This window comes from Molossus molossus, unplaced genomic scaffold (assembly GCF_014108415.1).
Source record: "Molossus molossus isolate mMolMol1 unplaced genomic scaffold, mMolMol1.p scaffold_m16_p_17, whole genome shotgun sequence".
NCBI lineage: Eukaryota > Metazoa > Chordata > Mammalia > Chiroptera > Molossidae > Molossus > Molossus molossus.
Window position 1 is genome coordinate 36,501,705 of NW_023425352.1, and position 19,118 is coordinate 36,520,822.

At 40.1% G+C, this 19,118-nt stretch overlaps 1 protein-coding gene across 2 annotated transcripts in view; it reads left to right on the forward strand.

The window, feature by feature from the left end:
* Positions 1-19,118, forward strand: part of PRKG1 (protein kinase cGMP-dependent 1) — a 1,169,747-nt gene that overhangs the window by 1,021,459 nt on the left and 129,170 nt on the right. For both annotated transcript variants that reach the window (XM_036265967.1, XM_036265966.1), the window contains exon 8: positions 4,340-4,405. In XM_036265967.1, coding sequence (XP_036121860.1) covers positions 4,340-4,405 — 66 coding nt within the window. The remainder of the gene's footprint in view (positions 1-4,339; positions 4,406-19,118) is intronic.

The following is a 19,118-nucleotide window of genomic DNA, read 5'->3' on the forward strand; positions in this document are numbered from 1 at the left end:
CTGTATTATATGAGTATGCAATATTTTATATGTGAAACCAAATGATATTTGCTTTATCATGGTCCTTTGAGCTACAAAAAAAAAAAATAAGCATACACAGTAAGTCACAGTATTGTCACCTTACATGAGTAATATTCTCTCATTACAAATTTCTACTGTCTCCCATAAAATAAGGGGTATATATATATCAGTACTAGGTAAGACAGTATATGATCTTTTATAGGAGCAGGCTCTCTGAGAACACAGGGATGGCATTATAGACCTGCATGGACTTGCATAATGGCATTAAGCACCTTATAGAGGTACAATGACAGTGTAATGGCAACATGAGCTGGGCATTGAACGAACGTGGTATTGAATAATTTGCGATTTTTACATAGCATTATTATAAAGTATCATAACAGGGCTAGGAAATAGCCATGGATAGAAATTCTGGTAGTTTGGCAATTAAAATGGTTTATTGAATTAGCTTTCCAGTTGGGTACTCATAAACAGATAAACACTGTTGTTATTAACAATAAAATATATTTTATAATGATGAACAGACATTATGATTACTTGCTACTCAGAAGTTATCTTGCATTAAATTAATTTAGAACTGTTGTGTAATTTAAAAATACGATAGCAGAGTGTATCAACAGTGGACTGTTGTGGAGAGAACATCGACTTTGGAGCCAGCCAGATCTATTCCAGGGCTGCAACTCATTTGCTATGTCTGACTTTGGGTGTGTCACCTAACCTTTATCCCCTCGTGTAAATCTGGGATAGAATACCCACCTTCTGTTAGATGCAGTAAATGAGATTTGTGTGAGTTAATATAGTTCCTGAGATATACTAGATGCTCATTAATTAGAAAATATTATCATCTCTTGTTTAATATGTTGTTTTCCTCCATGTTGTGCTTCTCCTCTGTTTGGATATATGTCACTTTACTAGGTGCCAAGCCTCACTGTAGGCTATAACTTACACATTTTCCTTTTTAAAATAAAATATTTTCTATTGCTGTTAACTACATCACTCTTCTGATCTATGATTTTTCCCCTTTCTACATTTAAAAAGATCTATGTATTTTTTGCTGTTACATGAAAACTGCATTCATTTTCAAAAGTATATCTAAGTTAGGCCAGATAATAATATGAAGCTTTAAAACATTGAAAATGTGTAATGAAATAGTTTTTAAAAGTTATATGCACAAAAAATATTATCAAGAAGAAGCATTATTGTGTATATATTATACTTTGAAAGAGCATGAGCGGTTTCTAAATTGCCAAGATAGAAATACGTTTTCGGGAAAGTGAGGTTTAACACGCTGTTCTCTACAAAGCTGTGATGGGGTATTTTTTTGTCATCATTTTTCTACACTGGCAGCAATTCTCAGTGATCTTTGCTACCATGAGCAGCCACCTCAGAAATAAGCCACTGACACAGTTATGGAAAACCTGATGGGCATTACTGACATTTTCTACTTGTGTCCACTTCACCAAAAATCCCCACGCAGAAAGTGATACGGAAGTTGAAAACATACTGTCTACTTCTATGGAGCAAAAAGAAAACCCGTGCTTTGTTCTTGTGTAGGAATGTTTCCTAAAACACGGTGCTCCAAGGGACAGACATGACAGGGTTGGTGATAGGGGAATCAGAAGCAATAAGTAGCAGAACACATTGCTCTCTCTGTGCTGAGCATTACGGTAAACGAGTCTTTGATTATCTCATTTAATACCACACAATGAGGGGGTGGTCTTACCATCCCCAGTTTTACAGACGAGAAAGCTGAGCCCTCATGCAGCTTGTAGCTTGTCTTATAAAACCAAGACGGTGGGACTCCAAAGTCTGAACTCTGCCATCCCTGTCTCACCCTTCCCAAGCACCTGCTAGGTGCCAGCCATTTAGGATAAGATGGGGAGCAAAACTGGCCTTGGAACCTGCCCTTGTGTGGTTTTGTTGGAGAAACATAGGGTCATTGAGCAAATACATGTATAAATTATAAACAGTGATAGGTGGTTGGACAAAGAGGTGCATAAGGCCATGAGACCTAGTAAACAGGGAACCTGTTCTAGTTCCTTCAGATGCCTTTCCCGAGGAAGGGGCACATAGGCTGAGATCTAGCGGGTAATCGGGGTGAGCTAGGCAAGGAGTTGACAAATCCCTAGGCTTAGGGAAGGTATGTTAGGGGAGAGGTGTTCAGTAATGCAAAGGAGGCCAGTGTGGCTGGCAGGTGGAGAATGTCAGGGAGGCACTGGGACGATGATACGGGCAGTTGTGGAGAGGATAATGAAATTTTACAGTCACAAGAGAACTTAGTATGGTAGGTAGGTTAAAAATATACAATGATCAATATGGTTTTTGTTTCATAAGTAATGACCAATGAGAAATAGAAATGGGAAAGGAATGTCATTCATAAGAGAAAATAATGATGAAAAGCAAAAAAACAAAAAATACCTAAGAATACTGTTTTTAAAATCCTAGGATGCCCAGCAGGTGTGGCTCAGTGAATTGAATGTCAACCCACGGTCTGAGAGGTCCTGGTTTAATTCCTGGTCAGGGCACATGCCGAGGCTGTGGGCTCAGTCCCCAATAGGGGGCGTGCAAGAGGCTACCGATCGATGTTTCTCTCTCACATTGAGGTTTTTATCTGTCTCCCTTTCTCTCTCTCTAAAAAAATTAATAAAAACATATTTTAAAAAATGCTATAATCCAGCCCTGGCCAGTTTGCTAAGTGGTTAGAGCTCAGCCCATGGACCAGAGAGTCCTGGGGTTGGTTCCTGCTAGGGGCACGTACCTCGGTTGCAGTTCATTCCTGGCCCCGGTTAGGGTCGTGTGGGTGGTAGCCAGTCAATGTGTCTCTCTCACATCAATGTTTCTATCTCTCTTCCCACTCTATCTGAAGATAAATGCAAATATGTCCTCGGGTGAGGATAAAATTTAAATGCTATGATCCAAGTAAAAAAATTAGGAAATCTTATTTAGGGACAAAAATAAACTACTTCTGAACAAGTAGGGAAATTAATATAATCAGAAAGCCCTTTTTCTGACATCAATGTATAAATGTAATACAACCTTACCAGAGTCCCAATGTGGGTTTTTCAGAAGAGGAAAAAAAATTTAAAAGTCTGTATGAAATATGAATGTTGAAGAATATCATCAAGAAATTTCTGAAAAGGAATTTTAGCAGGGGGAAACTTGCTTTACCAAATACTAAGTGCAAAATAGTTACTATAAAGCAACAGTGATCTTAGCAGCGTGGTGTAATGAAAGAGAAAAGACCGGTGGACAAAGTACAGAGTTCAGAATTACATGCGAGAACTCTGTATTTTGAAGAAAAAAAAAAATCCACTGGAAATATCTTTATTTTTAAGACTGTTATTTTTTCTATTCTGTTATTAGAGACAGATAATGTTTTAATTATGCTTTTTAAAATGTGTTAACATTATATTATTTCCTATGTCCATATCTCTGTAATGTATGTCAAACAAATATTCATCATTAATTATATTAACTTAGAAAATTTACCTTTCTAGGAAAGAGTACATTTTCAAGTATAACTTAGGTTTTTATGACAGTGGTACGATTAAGTAGTTACTATAGCTCAAAATGAAGGGTGAATGCTAATTTACCAAATCCACCTTTGACCCTGGATAAGACAGAGATATCAGGGCAGATTTTGACAGGTTTAAGAGATTGATAGATATTCTATATGGTGACCAATTAGAAGCTTCTAATGACATAATAATATATTATTATTATTAGGAAGACGTTATATAAACATTGCAGTCACTGTGATGATAACTGGTAAAATACTCTTGATGAACCACAAGTTCTGGCATAGATGACTAACTATATACTAGATGTTGCCAAAAGGTTACCCCCATAAAAGCAGGGTCTCCGAAGTGAGGAAATAATCGAAACAGGTCAGTTGTTATCAAGGTTATAATGATAAATTCACGCACATATTAATTGGATTCTCCAACTCCAGAAATATATTTTCACTCATTAAAAAATTTCACCTGCCCATGTTTATGACTGTCTTTATCATTATGTAATTAATTTATTAATTCCCCAATGAGCATAGGGAATGATGATATGAAATTTTGTTTCACTTGTATAAGTGAAACTTTAAGTTTGAAGATTGTAGCCCTTGAATTATAACTGTAAAAATCATGTGCTGAATTCATGACAAGAATAAGGTAGATCCTCAGGACAAAGAAATTTGAAAAATGAGCAAAGCTTAAATCCGGAAGAGTATGCATAATTTAATAGGTTTCCCGAATGAATCACAATGAACACTTTTCTTCAGCATTAAAGGTTATTTTACTTCAATGTTTCTCTGTGTTTTGTGTAGGGAGGACGTGCGAACAGCAAACGTAATAGCCGCAGAAGCTGTGACCTGCCTCGTAATCGACAGAGAGTAAGTACATTGCTTTGCTATGTATATCCGTGACATACGTAAGTTCCGGGAATTAGACATCATTTTATAGAGCTATTAATATTTATTTTATATCTTTTTATTTTAAAATGGGTGCTGTATTTGATTCTCATTTCCTGTTGTTCTTGAACATAGCTGGCTCTGCCATTCTATCTGTGTGATCTTCACCCAAGTGCTTAACCACTACCAGCTTCACCTCAGTCAGTTCATCTGTAAATGGAGGATAATGCATCATTGTAGCTACATTGTGAGGAGCAAAGGGAACGTGCAAGACAAGCCACATGTCCACACATGTTTTAGTCAGGAGGCACTCAAGTGATGCTAGCTAGCTATTTGTGTGAATTTTCAGAATGATAATAATAACTATGATAATAATATATGACTAGTAATATAATAATGTGTCACTATTATTAGGAAGTGGATTATTTCTCTATCATGTTTTAGTTATCCCGTCTTCTATCCCCAGACTCCTATGATAGAAATATTTTAGTAAGACAATTTTTTAGCATCAATTCTAGCCATAGGCATATATTTAGGACCATTAAAAGTTTGTTCCATACTTTTCCTTGTTCCTTGTTACTCTGTCCCTGTTCCTTGCTACTCTTGTTGCCTGAATGCTTTATAAGTTAAACTGCAAGTATCCGATTGTTGATTCTCCAAGAGCGTGGTTAAAATACATGCGCGCTACCGAGAAGCAGTCCACCATGTTTTTCTTCATTGTTTAATGAGAAGTTTACCAGAGAGCCTGGCCCAAGGAAACAAACTCTCAGACATCCAGTTCAGTGGAGCAGTAATAGGCTGTGTCAGCGTGAAATGACACTGAAAGGTAGATGTGATCAGCCCAGAGTGTTGGAGTTGAATGTTGAGCTCGAGGTGGGGGCCTCTGGGTGACAAGAGATCCCACTTGATTCACAAATCTCGTGTCCTTCCGAGCTGGATCTCTAGAACCAGAGCAGTGGCACAGATACCGCGTGATGGTTATGTCCATAAATATCTCTGGAATAGATAGACTCAGTCTGGTTCCCAGAAACAACAATTGCCCATTCATTCATTCTTTCATTCAGCCAACATTTTACTGAGGAGCTACCATATACAGGCATTGTTAGGGGCCAGGAGAAGACTCAAAGAAGCCACACAGATCCTGGTCTGGGTTAGCTTCTACTACAGAAGATGTGCCTTATACAAAATATTCATCACACAAGGCAGAGTATAGGAAGGGTCTGAAGACACATTTGTAGGAGTCTGGAAAAGGGAGTGACTACTTCTGAGGAGAGTCGGGGAAGTCTCCATGGAAGGAAGGGTATTAGTAGGTGGCTCTGGAAGTAGAGGAGAGGCCAGGTACACAGAGTGAGGAGCAAAAGCAGTACTCACAGGGAACTATGAGCCGTTTCAACAGGCGAGGGTGAGGCTGTGTAAAGGTATTTGGAAGATGCTTTGTGACAAATAAGTTCATAGACACCTTGGGGCCGGTTCCTCAAGAACACTAAATATTGGACAGTCGTATGCAGCACAATAATGTCACTATAATGCTGTATTCGGTAGGCTAACCTGAGAATGCTGCATATGATAAATTAGAGGGCTAGGGTAAGGGCAGAATATTTAGTGAGGACTCCATCTCAGTGGGGATCATGAGACCATTAATAGGAGCAATGCACAAGAATGAAGAGAACCAGAGTGAAGGCCAGGGAGAAGTTGGGGGTTGTAGTCAGGCCTGAGAAGATCTACAAGGAATATGAAAGAGGAATCGGTTTGGGAGGCACACTGCTATGTACTCCACTAGAAATATAATGAGGTCGACATACAAGTCGGACACTTAAGAACAGGTGGCATGCGGGGCTAAAAGTCTCGCTAGTATTAACTTAAAATCGCGCCCTGACCGGTTTGGCTCAGCGGTCCTGAGAGACCCGGGTTCGGTTCCCGCTAAGGGCACGTACCTCGGTTGCAGTTTGTCCCCGGCCCTGGTTGGTTGTGCGGGTGGCAGCCACTCGATGTGTCCCTTTCACGTCGATGTTTCTCTCTCTCTCTCTGTTCCTCTCTCTCCCTCCCACTCTACCTGAACAAAAAATGGAAAAATGTCCTCTGGTGAGGATAAAAAATAAATAAATAAAAATAAATAAATAACTTAAAATCGCTTACCTAGAGTTCACAGCCAAGGCCATGAGCATAGATCAACCTGCCTGAAAGAATAAGGAAGATGAAAGAACCTGGTTTAAAATTTGGAAAAATTTATATATTTGAGTCAACAAGAATACAAAACAGCGAATAAAACAGAAGTTAACAATCCGATGATCAGTGTAGGAAACCTCAGAAACTAAGAGATGATTTCCAGAGAAAGGGACAAAATCCAGCAGTCTTAAATGCTAATGAGAAGCTGAAAGGCACCCAGGTTGCTAAACACCTGGGAGAAAAGTTTTAGCAAAGTGGTGAGAATGGCCTTGGGGACCAAAGAGGGTCTGTACCTCGGTTACTCTTCAGTCCCTGGCCCTGGTCCGGGTCATGCCGGAGGCAATCAATCAATGTGTCTCCCTCACATGGATCTCTCTCTCTCTCTCCCTCCCTCCTCCCTCCCTCTCTCCCTCCCTCCCTCTCTCTCTCTCTCCCTCCCTCCTCCCTCCTCCCTCCTCCCTCCCTCCCATTCTATCTGAAAATAAACAGAAAAAAAATTCTCGGGTGAGGATTTAAAAACAAACAAAAACAAACAATAAACAAAAAACAAAGTGGAGGGAATGGAATCCAAATTATAAAGAGTGAGTGGGCATTGAAGGGGTGATCACTGGGACGAAAGGATTCTTTCCTTCAAGAAATGTGGTTCAAGAAAGGGGGCAAGAGGGAGAGAGCGTGAGGAGTTAGCACAGTCTCAGTGAGTGTCGTTTGGCGGGCATATGCAAGCATCTAGGAAGACAGAACAAATGAAATGCCAAGGGGGATGTTTTATGGAAAAGGAGCCATAGGAGGAGAGATTGTGGGCAAGCCAGGACAGGTTACTTGCAGAACATGTCTTTCCTTTTTATTTTCTTAAAATAGCAATAAAAGAGGAGAGGTAAGACATTTATAGAGATGTAGATCAGGAAAGTTATGGAACCTTGGATGGCCTGAGTCCTGCCTGTAAAGAATGAGCAAGGAAACCCGGTGAGGGGAGCTGAGGGGGCCTGCGGGTTTGCCAGCTGACTGGGGTGAACAGTAATCACATCAGTTTACATCTGTATGGCCCTTTATAACGTCTGAGTTTCCGCATGTGGGACATGGACGTTAGATGAGGTATTTCACAGAAGAAGACAGTGAAGCCCATAGAAGTTTAATGACTTGACAGGTTTCATGGTAAGTGGTAAAGCCTAGATGAATGTAATCACAAAGGCTCAAGCAGATGAGATCTTGGGGACCATCTAGTCCAGATCCTTCATTTAAGGTAACTGAGGTCCTGAGAGGTGTGGGAGTCTCCAGCACCATCACACACATGTTTCACCTCATCCTGAGCTTCTCTTTTCTCAAACCCAGTCACACACAGTGTCAAATAAAGCCCAGTACGCCCATCTGCGCTGCTCTGTTCTATGACAACACGGGCAAATGACTCAAATTCCACGTGCTCGTTTCTCCATCTGAGGAAAAGTGAGACAATATTTCCTGAATTATAAATGTATCTGAAGCTCCATTTCACATCCACGGACAGCACGAGATGTGTAGTGAGCACTCAGTACATCTTTCTTTCCTCTTCTTACAAAAGGCATAGACGTGCCTTGGATTTAGCCCTTTTTCTCTGTGAGCAGCATATGTTTACTTTCAGAGGTATGTAACATAAATATGGAGAAGACAGCTGGAGTCTAGGACTCAAGAAGCACATTTCCATACTCGTAGGAGAGATTGTGGACTTCCCACCAGATACTGGATGCACAGCTTAACAACAACAACAAAAAAAAATCAAACTGTAACTGAGGAATCCTATCAAAAGCCTGGGGCTGGTACCTAACTTGTGGCACGTGCTCAGGGAAGATACATGATCACTAACCTGCCCAAGAAACGTAGTGCGTTAAGTGGGGTGCAGCTGTACTTCCTGAGGAGGCCATGCAAGTGTGAAGCAAAGCCTTGCAGCTGAAAGCAGGGGTAGGAACGTTTCTTCTGTGAAGGGCCATGCAGGGTATCTCATGCTCTGAGGGGGAAGTGGTCTTTGATGCACCTACTCAACTCCGCTGTTGGAGAGCCAGAGCAACCAAAGACTTCCCATAAATAAATGACACTGGCTGCGTTCCAACAAAGCTCTGTCGATAGACCCTGAGATGTGAATGTCCTCTTATTTTTCACGTGGCAAGAAGTAGTTTTCGTCCTCTAAGGCTTTTTATTTTCACTATTTAAAAATAGAGAAACACATTCTTAGCTAAGGGTCTGACAACAGGCTGAATTTGGCCAGTGAGTCAGTTTGCTGAGCTCCGACTTAACCACTAGGAAAGAATCGGGTGTGGCCCCCAGGAGCCCGTCCTGCTCTTCCTCCATGCTGTGCTCAGGCTGACTTCATTTTTTTTATTTTTATTTTTGGTACGTGCCTTTAGTGGGAACTGAACCCGGGTCTCTCTGGTCCGCAGGCCGATGTTCCAACTGCTGAGCCAAACCGGCCAGGGCAGGCTGTCTTTTAAATAAAGCAAATACATGAAAATATTGATGTGACGTGCCCTGCGTGTTGGTCGTCCGGCTGCCCTCTGGCTCCTTGCTTTCCCCCCTTGTACCCCCTTTTCCCAAGCCCCCTTATTTTCTTCATTTGACTCTTTCATAAACACTGCATGCCTCCATGCACACACCGCGATGTTTTGTTTTTGATCCCTGCATTTAATTTCATTCTTGTATTCTCTAGGATTTCACTCCAGGCTTTGTATTCATTTGGCTAATAGCTAATTAGAGATGAAGGTGGCTCTCTGCAAGAGTTATTTGCATTTTAATGACACACTCCTACAGACCAAAAAATCATGAAAATACGAAAAGATTTTAGAATTTTCAGGTGACAAGCAGGGAAGAGGGTAAGGATGGTAAGAGAAAAATTGGGCTACAGCAGAATCTTTCAGGCACCATTTTAACCCCACCAACCAGGTCAGTCTTATGAAGGCCTATGCACCCCATGTATGTGCCCCATCTAAATCACCTGTGCCCTTGTCTTTAGCCTGCCATTCTGTGTCCCCGTAATAGGATTGTAGGGACTCCATGCGTGACATTACCTGTAGCCACACTACTTAACTGATGGGGCGATAAACTTAAAATATTTCACAGCCTCAGCCTTTCCTATAGCCTAAGCGGATTTTATTTAGGTTCATTTTCCAGAATGAAATCTGGGGTGATGTGAGGATATTGGCTGAGTGATCACAAGAAAGCAAATATGCCTCATGAGGAATGGTGTCAGCTGCAATCATTTGGACTTATCTTATTTATGGAGCTGTTATTGATTGGTGTGCTTTATAAAAAAATACACACACACACACACACACTAAGCAGGAGAGATAAAATCCAGAAGTTTAGAAGAAAGGGAGACATTATATTGGTTCCGTTTAATGATGCGAGTTGAATGATAGCATTGCACTGAGCAAGCATGATCTAGCTATAAAGTAAGCACATTTCCACTGGGAAAGGAACCTATCCAGAGACGGTGTTTGTTGTTTAAAGTCATGGAAAGTGGTATGATGCTTTAAAATGGTAGACTCTTCTCCTAAAGTCCCTAAAGAAATGATACAGAACATCACTGACGGGAGAACTCTTTGCAAAGGTCCAGTCTCTGGCTTTATTCACCCAACTAGAACTTAATGGTTACTTGCCATATGTCATCCACTCAGACATCTACCATTTTGGAGGTTTAAAGGCAAATATTTAAATATTATTTTTATCTCTGTTGGATGTATAGTCCCCAACTCTGATCTGTTAAATCACAACCCCGTAGAACATTCTCACAGTTCTCTTTGGTCACCTATGGACTCTGTTCAAAATAAAAGAAGTCCCATGTCATTACTGTGTTGGTGAGCAATTCATCATTTTTCGCACCTTCTTTAAGAAGCACTGTTAAAAAATTTAGATGGAGACTGGATTAGTCAGAAAGTCATAGCAGATTCTAGAGAAGGAGAAATAAGAGGGACCTTACAGACCAGAGCTTGACACACTTTTTCTACAAAAAGCAAGAGAGTGAATATTTTCCTGTTTTGTGGTCAGTTCTTTGTTGTAAAAGATTAACTCTGCCGTTTGGCCCAAGGGCAGTAGTTTGCTAACCTCTGCGGTAGTTCAGCTTTATTTTACAGGGGAGGAAATTGGGCCCAGAAGGGTCGGGTACACTCAAATCACCGTGTTACATAAGAAGTAATCAAGGTAAATGCATCCACATTCTTGTATTCTAATGCATTTGTGATATCTGAGTATTTTAGAACTTAATGAGACTTTGAATAACCTCTCTTCCAATATTTTTTCTTTTATCCTCACTATAAGAATATGTTTGTTTATTGGTTTTTAGAAAGAGAATAAGGGGGAGAGGGGGAAGAGGTAGAAACATCAATGTGAGAAGCAGCGATCTGTTACCTCCCACATGCGCCCCATATGAACTCACTACCTAGATCTGTGTCCTGACCAGGAGTTGAACCAGAAACCTTTTGGAGTATGGGGGGGATGCTCCAACCAGCTGAGCCATCTGGTCAGGGCCTCTCTTCCCAATTTATAAATTGAAATATGAGAAAAGTATGTCATAGAGGGGATATGGATTAATAGAAATGCATAAAAAGAGACCATTGACTTTAAGAAGCTTAGAATCATGAAATAAATAATATAATGATATTACAAAAAATGTCCACCTGATAAAGAAGAAGTTGATGGTTTATGAATTGAGTTAAAATATAGTTGGTGAATTAAATCTGAAATGAATTCTGCTAAGCAAAAACATTAGTGGGTAAAATCTTTGAGGTCCAAATGCTCTTTCAAACAGCTACCAACCTCACTGCATCAAAACCTTACCATCTGGCCCAGTAGTTGGAATCACTGAATTAAAAGGACAGTTTTATTACTTTAAGTTCATTTATTTCATCAAAATAAATGGGGCCTTGACTCTGACGCCCTTGAACTTATATAATGAGTTGCTTTTTCTGTGCCATCATCTACTTGCTACCAGGCATCTACAGCACCCATTCACCTGTTTTAGCTCATGAACTACACCAGGAGGACAGACCACGTGTGTTCTGTTCTCTGCTGCATCCTCAGTGCTTGGCGCAGTGTCAGGAAGTACGCAGCGCAAGCACTCACTGAGCATCTGCTGGAATGAATGAATGACTAGTGCTGTGTGGGTCTGAGCACTACAGAGACAACACACAGTGATCTGAACAGGAAACGTTTATTACAAAAAATTAGCAACTAAAAAGGGGATTGGAGTCACAAGGGATTAGCTACTAAGAAGTCAAGAGAACACTAGAGGATATAGAAATAGGAGATATAGCCCAGTTGGTATGTCCCAGTGGTTGGGCATCGACCCATGCACCAAGAGGGCGCTGGTTTGATTCCCAGTCAGGGCACATGCCCAGGTGTGGGCCCAATCCCCAGTGGGGGGCATGCAGAAGGTGATATTCTCTCCTCATTGATGTTCTCTCTCATTGATGTTTCTATCTTTCTCTCCCTTCCTCTCTGTCTAAAATCAATAAAGGGAAGGAGGAAAAAAAAGAAATAGGAGATATAAGGAGTACAGTAGTCACTAAACTAGGCCCATGAGAGAGCACTCGGGGAAAATCTCCCCGTCCCCCTCTCCACCCTCTACCTGCCCAGGACAAAGAACTAGACCTTGCTATGGAGCAGGGTTCCTGAAATTTGGCACTACTGACATTTGGAGTCAGATAGATGTATTTTTGTAGGGTGCTGCTCTGAGCATTATAGGATGTTTGGCAGCACCTTGACCTCTACCCACTAGAAACTCATAGCCCTACCCCCAACATTTTGTCAACTAAAATGATCTCCAGACATTACCAAATGTCCCCTGGGGACAAAATCACCCGAACTGAGGACACGGCAGGGCATGCAGTGGTCGCGAGGTGCTATGATGCCAGTAGAGCCCCAGAATTCTTCCCCCGGGGCTCCAGGGAAGCTGTTGCAGGGAAGCATGAAACGCCCCCGGGCAGGCTGCTCAGGAAGCCGCTGGGCAGTGCTGTCTCCACTGAAGGAGCCAGACCCTGGAGACGTTGCAAGCAGCACACTGGAACCAGAAAGTAAAACCCTTCAGCCTTGCAGCGTCTGCCGCTGTCTTCTGCTGACAAAGTTCCAGCGACAGGTGACAAAGAAAATAAGTTGAAATGGCCCAGATCCTTTTCTACAGAGCAGTCAAAAAGGGTGAATTTGGAGCTGACAGAACAGATTCCAAACCAAAACCTATTCTGAGATTCAGAGCTATAAGAATACATAGCAATGTTTTTGCCTGACTTGGAGTAACTCCAAAACGGATGCGTTAAAAAATCAACCTGAGAAACCTTTCCAGTGCGAACAAAACGCAGGGAGAGCTGCAGGTGGAGAAAGGTGTTCTGCCTGCAGTGTCCCAGAGGACCCGCAGCACCAAGTGATATGTGAGTCAAGTCTTTAAGTTGAGCAGGGATTTTACCAGTAAAACAGCGTGGGTGAAGGCAGCTGCTGCTGAGGGAGGGGCATACACACAGACCTGGAATTTGGAAAGGCCACTGTACAGTAGTAGAATATGTCAAAAAAAAAAATAGAGAGGGTTTGTGGATTAAGAAACTGAACAGTCAGTCAGGTGGCGTGCTGGGAGATATTGTTGGAAGGAAAAGATGGGGACAAATTATAAAGAAATCCCCTAATATCTCAAATGGAACGAATATGGATTTCATCCTCTGGGCAACAAGGAAGCAACAGAGGGCTGTTGCTACTACAGTTTGTATTTATTTTTTAAGAAGGGAATGGAAGATGGATTGCTAAGTCCAGCTCTACAGATTGTTCACTAGAGTTTAAGAGTCTAAATATTTCTCTAAAGCAGTTCTGGGGAAATAAATGTGGAAGGTAGGAGAGAATTGCTTCCATCTTGGGAGACTTGGGAGATGTCTGTCTATAACAGATCAAAAGTGGGAGATACAGCAGGTTGAGATGGAAGTAATTGGTTAATTCAGTTATGGATACTGTAAATTCAAACTGCTTACATGGTATTCAGATATTCAGATGGAGAATTCCATTGGCAGTTAGAAATGGGTGTGATTTTCCCCTGATAATTACACAATAAATGGAAATTGATGATGGAGTTCACAGTTAATCAGTTGTAAAATATCACAATGCATGTTTTGGTTTTGTTAATTACAATGATTGTTTGGTTTTACACTGGTGAATGAAGAATTCACTTTTCCCGTAAATACTTAAAACCAGCTATATTTCTGAGGCTTACAACTTTTTTCATTGTATGTTTAAAAAAATTTTCTTTGGAGATTCAGCAAGGTCTTTGAAATTCATAAACCAGTTGTATGAGAGAATAAAAAAAGCTGAGAAAACTTTGGTTCCAAATCTGAAAAATCAATCCTAATTTCTTCAAGGAAAAGGGTCATATTTGAAATTTCTTATTTAATCCTCACCCGAGGGTATTTTTCCATTTTTTGTACAGATAGAATGGGAGGGAGAGAGAGAAAGGGGGAGAGAGAGAGAAACATCGACGTGAAGGGACACATCAAGTGGCTGCCACCTGCACGACCAACCAGGGCCGGGGACAAACTGCAACCAAAGTACATGCCCTTAGCGGGAACCGAACCCGGGTCTCTCCGGACTGCAGGCCGACACTCTAACTGCTGAGCCAAACTGGCCAGGGTGAAATTTCTTATTTAAAATTCACTTTAAAAGTCTTTTGTATAGTGTTTTTGGCTTTTTATTTGGGGAGTGGATCATGAGATAAAGCAAAACGGGGAAGATACCATGATTAATTTATTTTTTTAAATTCATCTTAGAGGAAAAGGTGAGAAAGAGAGGGACAGAGAGAAACATCGATGTGAGAGAGAACCTTGGATCAGTTGCCTCCTGCACGCACCTGACTGGGATCAAACCTGCAACCTGGGCATGTGCCCTGAGCAGGAATCTAACCCGCCACCTTTTGCTGTATAGGACCATGCTCCCACCAACTAAAGAATCATGATTAATGTCTGACAGAAACTTAACCATCAGTTTAAAAATCAACGGTGTTATCATTAAGTTTGAAAGTTGAATTCTGCTTTAGATACTCATATTGCTTTTTTGGTAAAGTCTTTTGCTTACTTGAGTAGGCACACTTCCCTGGTGAGACAGCCATTACAGGCCCAGCTGGGTCGCGGAGATCTAAGACTTCCTTTCCTTTTCAATATATCTAGCAGTTGGTACTCATTTTGTAACACATAGATAGCATAGATGCATGACTTGGATTAGGATCAGCTACAGTAACAGAGAACTCGATTCCCAAACTAAACTTTACTTACAAAAAAGGAACTTTCAGAATTACTAGTTTGGATGAACTGTAGGGGTCATATTATGTACCACCCTGGAACAATCATATAATTGAACTAATGTTAAACCAGAATCCAATCTAGTAAAGGCAAATCAGGATTTGGCAGTTGGGAAGGGTGATGGTATCCTAGATGAACTAGAGATAACACATTTTCATCTCGATGGACAACTTATTTATGTTATATAATTCTCACAGGGTTGACTTGTTTCTCTCTGTTTTTTGGGTTTTTTTTTTTTACATTTTTATATAGTCAGTGTCAGGTGTTATAAATGTAATAATTGTTCATTGAGAAAAATTGGAAAGCACAAAAAATATAATACTTACATTCAAGGTAACTATTGTTAATATTTAGTATATCTTCTTAAATAGAGAGAGTGATTATGCTGTCTAAACTATTTTCCTACTTTGTTTACATACAAGAGCAGCGCATATATACACATACACACACATATATATATACACATACATACATGCACATGTAAACACACACATAGATGCACATACACACATAGAGGTAGGTAGGTACAGTTAGATATACAGATAGACAAATTTACAGTGTCATTTATTGAACATATGTGCCAATCATAAAGCTAATTGATATTGGTAGATTGATGATATATACATACATGTATATATACGTACATATATACTTTCCTAGCAAACATGCAAAGAATACTTTTCCTCCTCCATTTTAAAAGTAAACTTGGCTCCAGACAACCAAAGTATCATGTCACAAAACATGACCTATAAGGAGAGAAATTAGTTTGAACATAATTCTCTCTGCTTTCAAAGTCCATTACATCTCATTATCCTATCACAATGTTAACAAAAACATCTCACGAGTATAATCTGAGTCTCTTTGTCTTTTTAGTTTCTTAGTTGTACTTTGATGTGGTATTATTAATTTTTTATTTTCTAAGGAATTATTTGCATATACCTTTGTACCTCTTCAGAAGGAGGAGGAACTACTCAATAGTGGAATTACTGGTTCTAAGGATATGCGTGTGTTTAAGTTGTCTCTAGTCATGGTACAGTTCACTCTCCAGTGGCAATGTATGAGAACATCTGTTGCACTGCACTCTGATCAGCTTGACTTTTTGGCAGAAATAATCTTAAAAGGCATGATGGGGTAGATCAGCCCAGGGCATGAAATATGTCACCATCCCCGATGAGTGGGTTTGACATTTATTCTTCTCTTATAATTGATGTTTAGAACTTAGTTATTGACAATTAAAACTTGGAAGATTGTTCATTGTTTTGCAATTGCTTCTTTGTGCTGGAAAAGAATGAACTCGTGTAAAAGGCTTTGGGAAATTGTGAGAGTAGAAAAGAGATCAAAGATCCTTGTTCTAAAATTTCAGAAGGTACCTGGACAGGAAGGGCACACAGAGAAAATGGAAATTATCCAAGTGACTAAAATATGGACCTAAAATGATGTTGTGAGAAGGTCCCAGTTTATAGATGATACAGAATGTGGTCAGAGGTGAAGAAGAAGGGACGAGATCAGAGCTGCAGATGTATGGATTCTGAGCAACCTGGCATGATGCCTTTATTTTAATACTCTTTCACCTCAGTTGGTCCTCACCATTCCTGTGGGAAAGAATGACATTTTTGAAAATCCAGAAAAGGAAACCGAGGATCACAGAGGCTCAATGACTTTTTCAAAGCCATGTAGCAGGACTAGAATTCCGGGGATGTCTGACCCCAAGACCCTCTTTAAGCTTTGTTTTATACCAGCAAAGTGTTAACTGTTGAAGTAATTGTTTTAAAAGAGAAGAGGGGGAGAGATTGAGGAAGAGAGATGAAGACTCCTGAGGTGAGGCAGTGTCTGTAGTCTGAATAAGGCGGTGGAAATAGAAATGAAGAGGAAGAGCAGGTTCAGGAGAGATGACAAAGATAGACTTGGTGAACTTGGGTCAAAGGGAAAGTCATACATAAACCAAGACTTCTGGCCTGCGACAATGGGTCCATGATAATGATTAAGGGAGACAAGGAGCTTAGCTTAAGTCTTGATGGAAGATGGTTAATGAAGTTAGGCTAAACTGATTCTGTGGTGCTGGTGAGAAACACACATGATGCTGAGCAAAATGATCACAGTATGGATCCCGAGAATTCAAGGACAAAGATGCAGATTTGAAAGTCATTTTTCCGGGGATCCTAACTGAAATCTTTGAGAAAGTAATATTTTCTCAGAGAGCTTGAAGAAAAATGTAATTAGGGTATGATGTAAGAACAAGCAAACATCAGACTACCTGGGATCAATCCCAGATCTACCATTTTCTTGTGCTGTGGTCTCAGGTAAATTCTATAATCTCTCTAAGCCTGCTCTCTTGTTTCATGTATTCGACCAGGAGACATTGCCAATATCTAGTGCCATTTTTTTTTAATTGTCACAACTTGGTTTTCTAAGGGCATCTAATGATTAGAGGAGAGGAATCCTGCTAAATATTCTACAATGAACAGGACAGGCCCTACAACAAAAATGATCTGGTCCCAATGTCAGTAGTGCTGAGTTTGATACTATTCCTTGTAAATTTTCTACAAAGGAGGGATAATTCCATTTTCCTCATCGAGTTGTGAAGTTTCAATGAGCTAATGTACGTAAAAGACAAGACTGAACATGTCAAAAACAATAACTCTCTAAGAAAATAAGTCAACCAAGTGGAGAAAGTCAGCCAACTCTACAATTTGGGTAACTGTTTATCTTTAAGGGATAGAGGAAGAGGTGTGTGTGACATATGCCAGGATGTAACACAGGAGGGGAAGGAAGAGAAGGAAACTGAAACATCAGGGAAGATAAGAGTTACTCAGTGCAATACACCAAATTTCTCCTTCCTTGGCTATGACCAGAGAACATGGTCAGCAGGGCCATGAATCTTCGACAGGTCACCGGGATGGAACCTGGGAAAAGATGCCTGGGATTAACAACAGATGAATGATTACTGTGTGTAATGAAAAGAAAAGAAATACGGGAAAGAATGCCAGGTTGCACTAAGTGAAGAATTAAATTGAAAATGCGGATAAGAGATAGGAAATTCCGTTTATTCAAACCGGCTATTTGGTCACAAAGGGTAGTTCTATGTTTTAGGTTTGGAGAAACCATCGTGTTAATAGACTGAAAGGAAGGGAAAGTCTACAAGGAGACAACGAAATAATAGAAAATATTATAGCTGATGGAGCACCCGTCTAGAGAAAAGAGAGGACGGAGTTTGTGTCAGGAATAATAAAAAGAGGATTTGCTTTAGAAGGAGGTGGGGTGCTTCCTCCAGGAGAGAAATGTAATGAAAATGTCACTATATTTTAGGTCCAGGGAAAGAAATGGATACCAAGAATATAACTTTTCATGAACCTCTCAAAAATGATAACTGAAAACGTTCTTAAATGGCTCAGCTATATAAGATGTATCTTCTAAATTATCATTAATATGTCTTCATGAAACCTCCTGTTATAAATTGAATTATGTCCTCTAAATTCATATGTTGAACCCCAACACCTATGTGGCTGTATTTGGAAATAGGGCCTTTACAAGGTAATCAAGGTTAAAAAGTCATAAGGGTTGAGCCTTAATCCAAAAGGTCTGAGACCCCAGGAGGTGCACACATGGGACCTCGATCTTGGATGCTAAACCTCCAGAACTGTGAGAAATAGATGTCTGTTGTTTAAGCCACCCAGATGGTAGCATTTTGTTATGGCAGCCCTAGCAGATGAATACACTTCCTAATGGGAATTTCTATAGCTATAATGCAATAGAAGAAATAAGACGATCTGTTAAAATAAAAAGTATGTCTCTTAAAGAATTCCATTGCCCATGAACACAGGATGAGAGAGAGCAAATATTTGATCTCAAATCCTATCACCAGCTATTAGGCTTCATCTTTCCATATTGAAAGATAAAGATGCTGTAATGGTTCGGTCAGGTTGCTTCCATTCCAATCCCAGTGTTGACACTTTCTAGCCATGTGACCTTGGGTAAATTACTTAATTGTCTTATCCTTAATTGCTTTATCTGTAAAACAGGAACAATTCCTGTAAAATAGTTTGTACAATTCCTAGCACATACTGGTTATTACGTTCATGTTTTGTTTATATTTTTGTTGTTATTAGGTTCTCAAGCATTTCATGATGATAAAAATACATTTATCTTTTAGCTTCTAATGATTTTTTTTTTGTAACATCTTTATTTCCCTTTCCAGTCACATAATGAGAACTGAATTTAAACACCAGTGATAGGTTGATTTT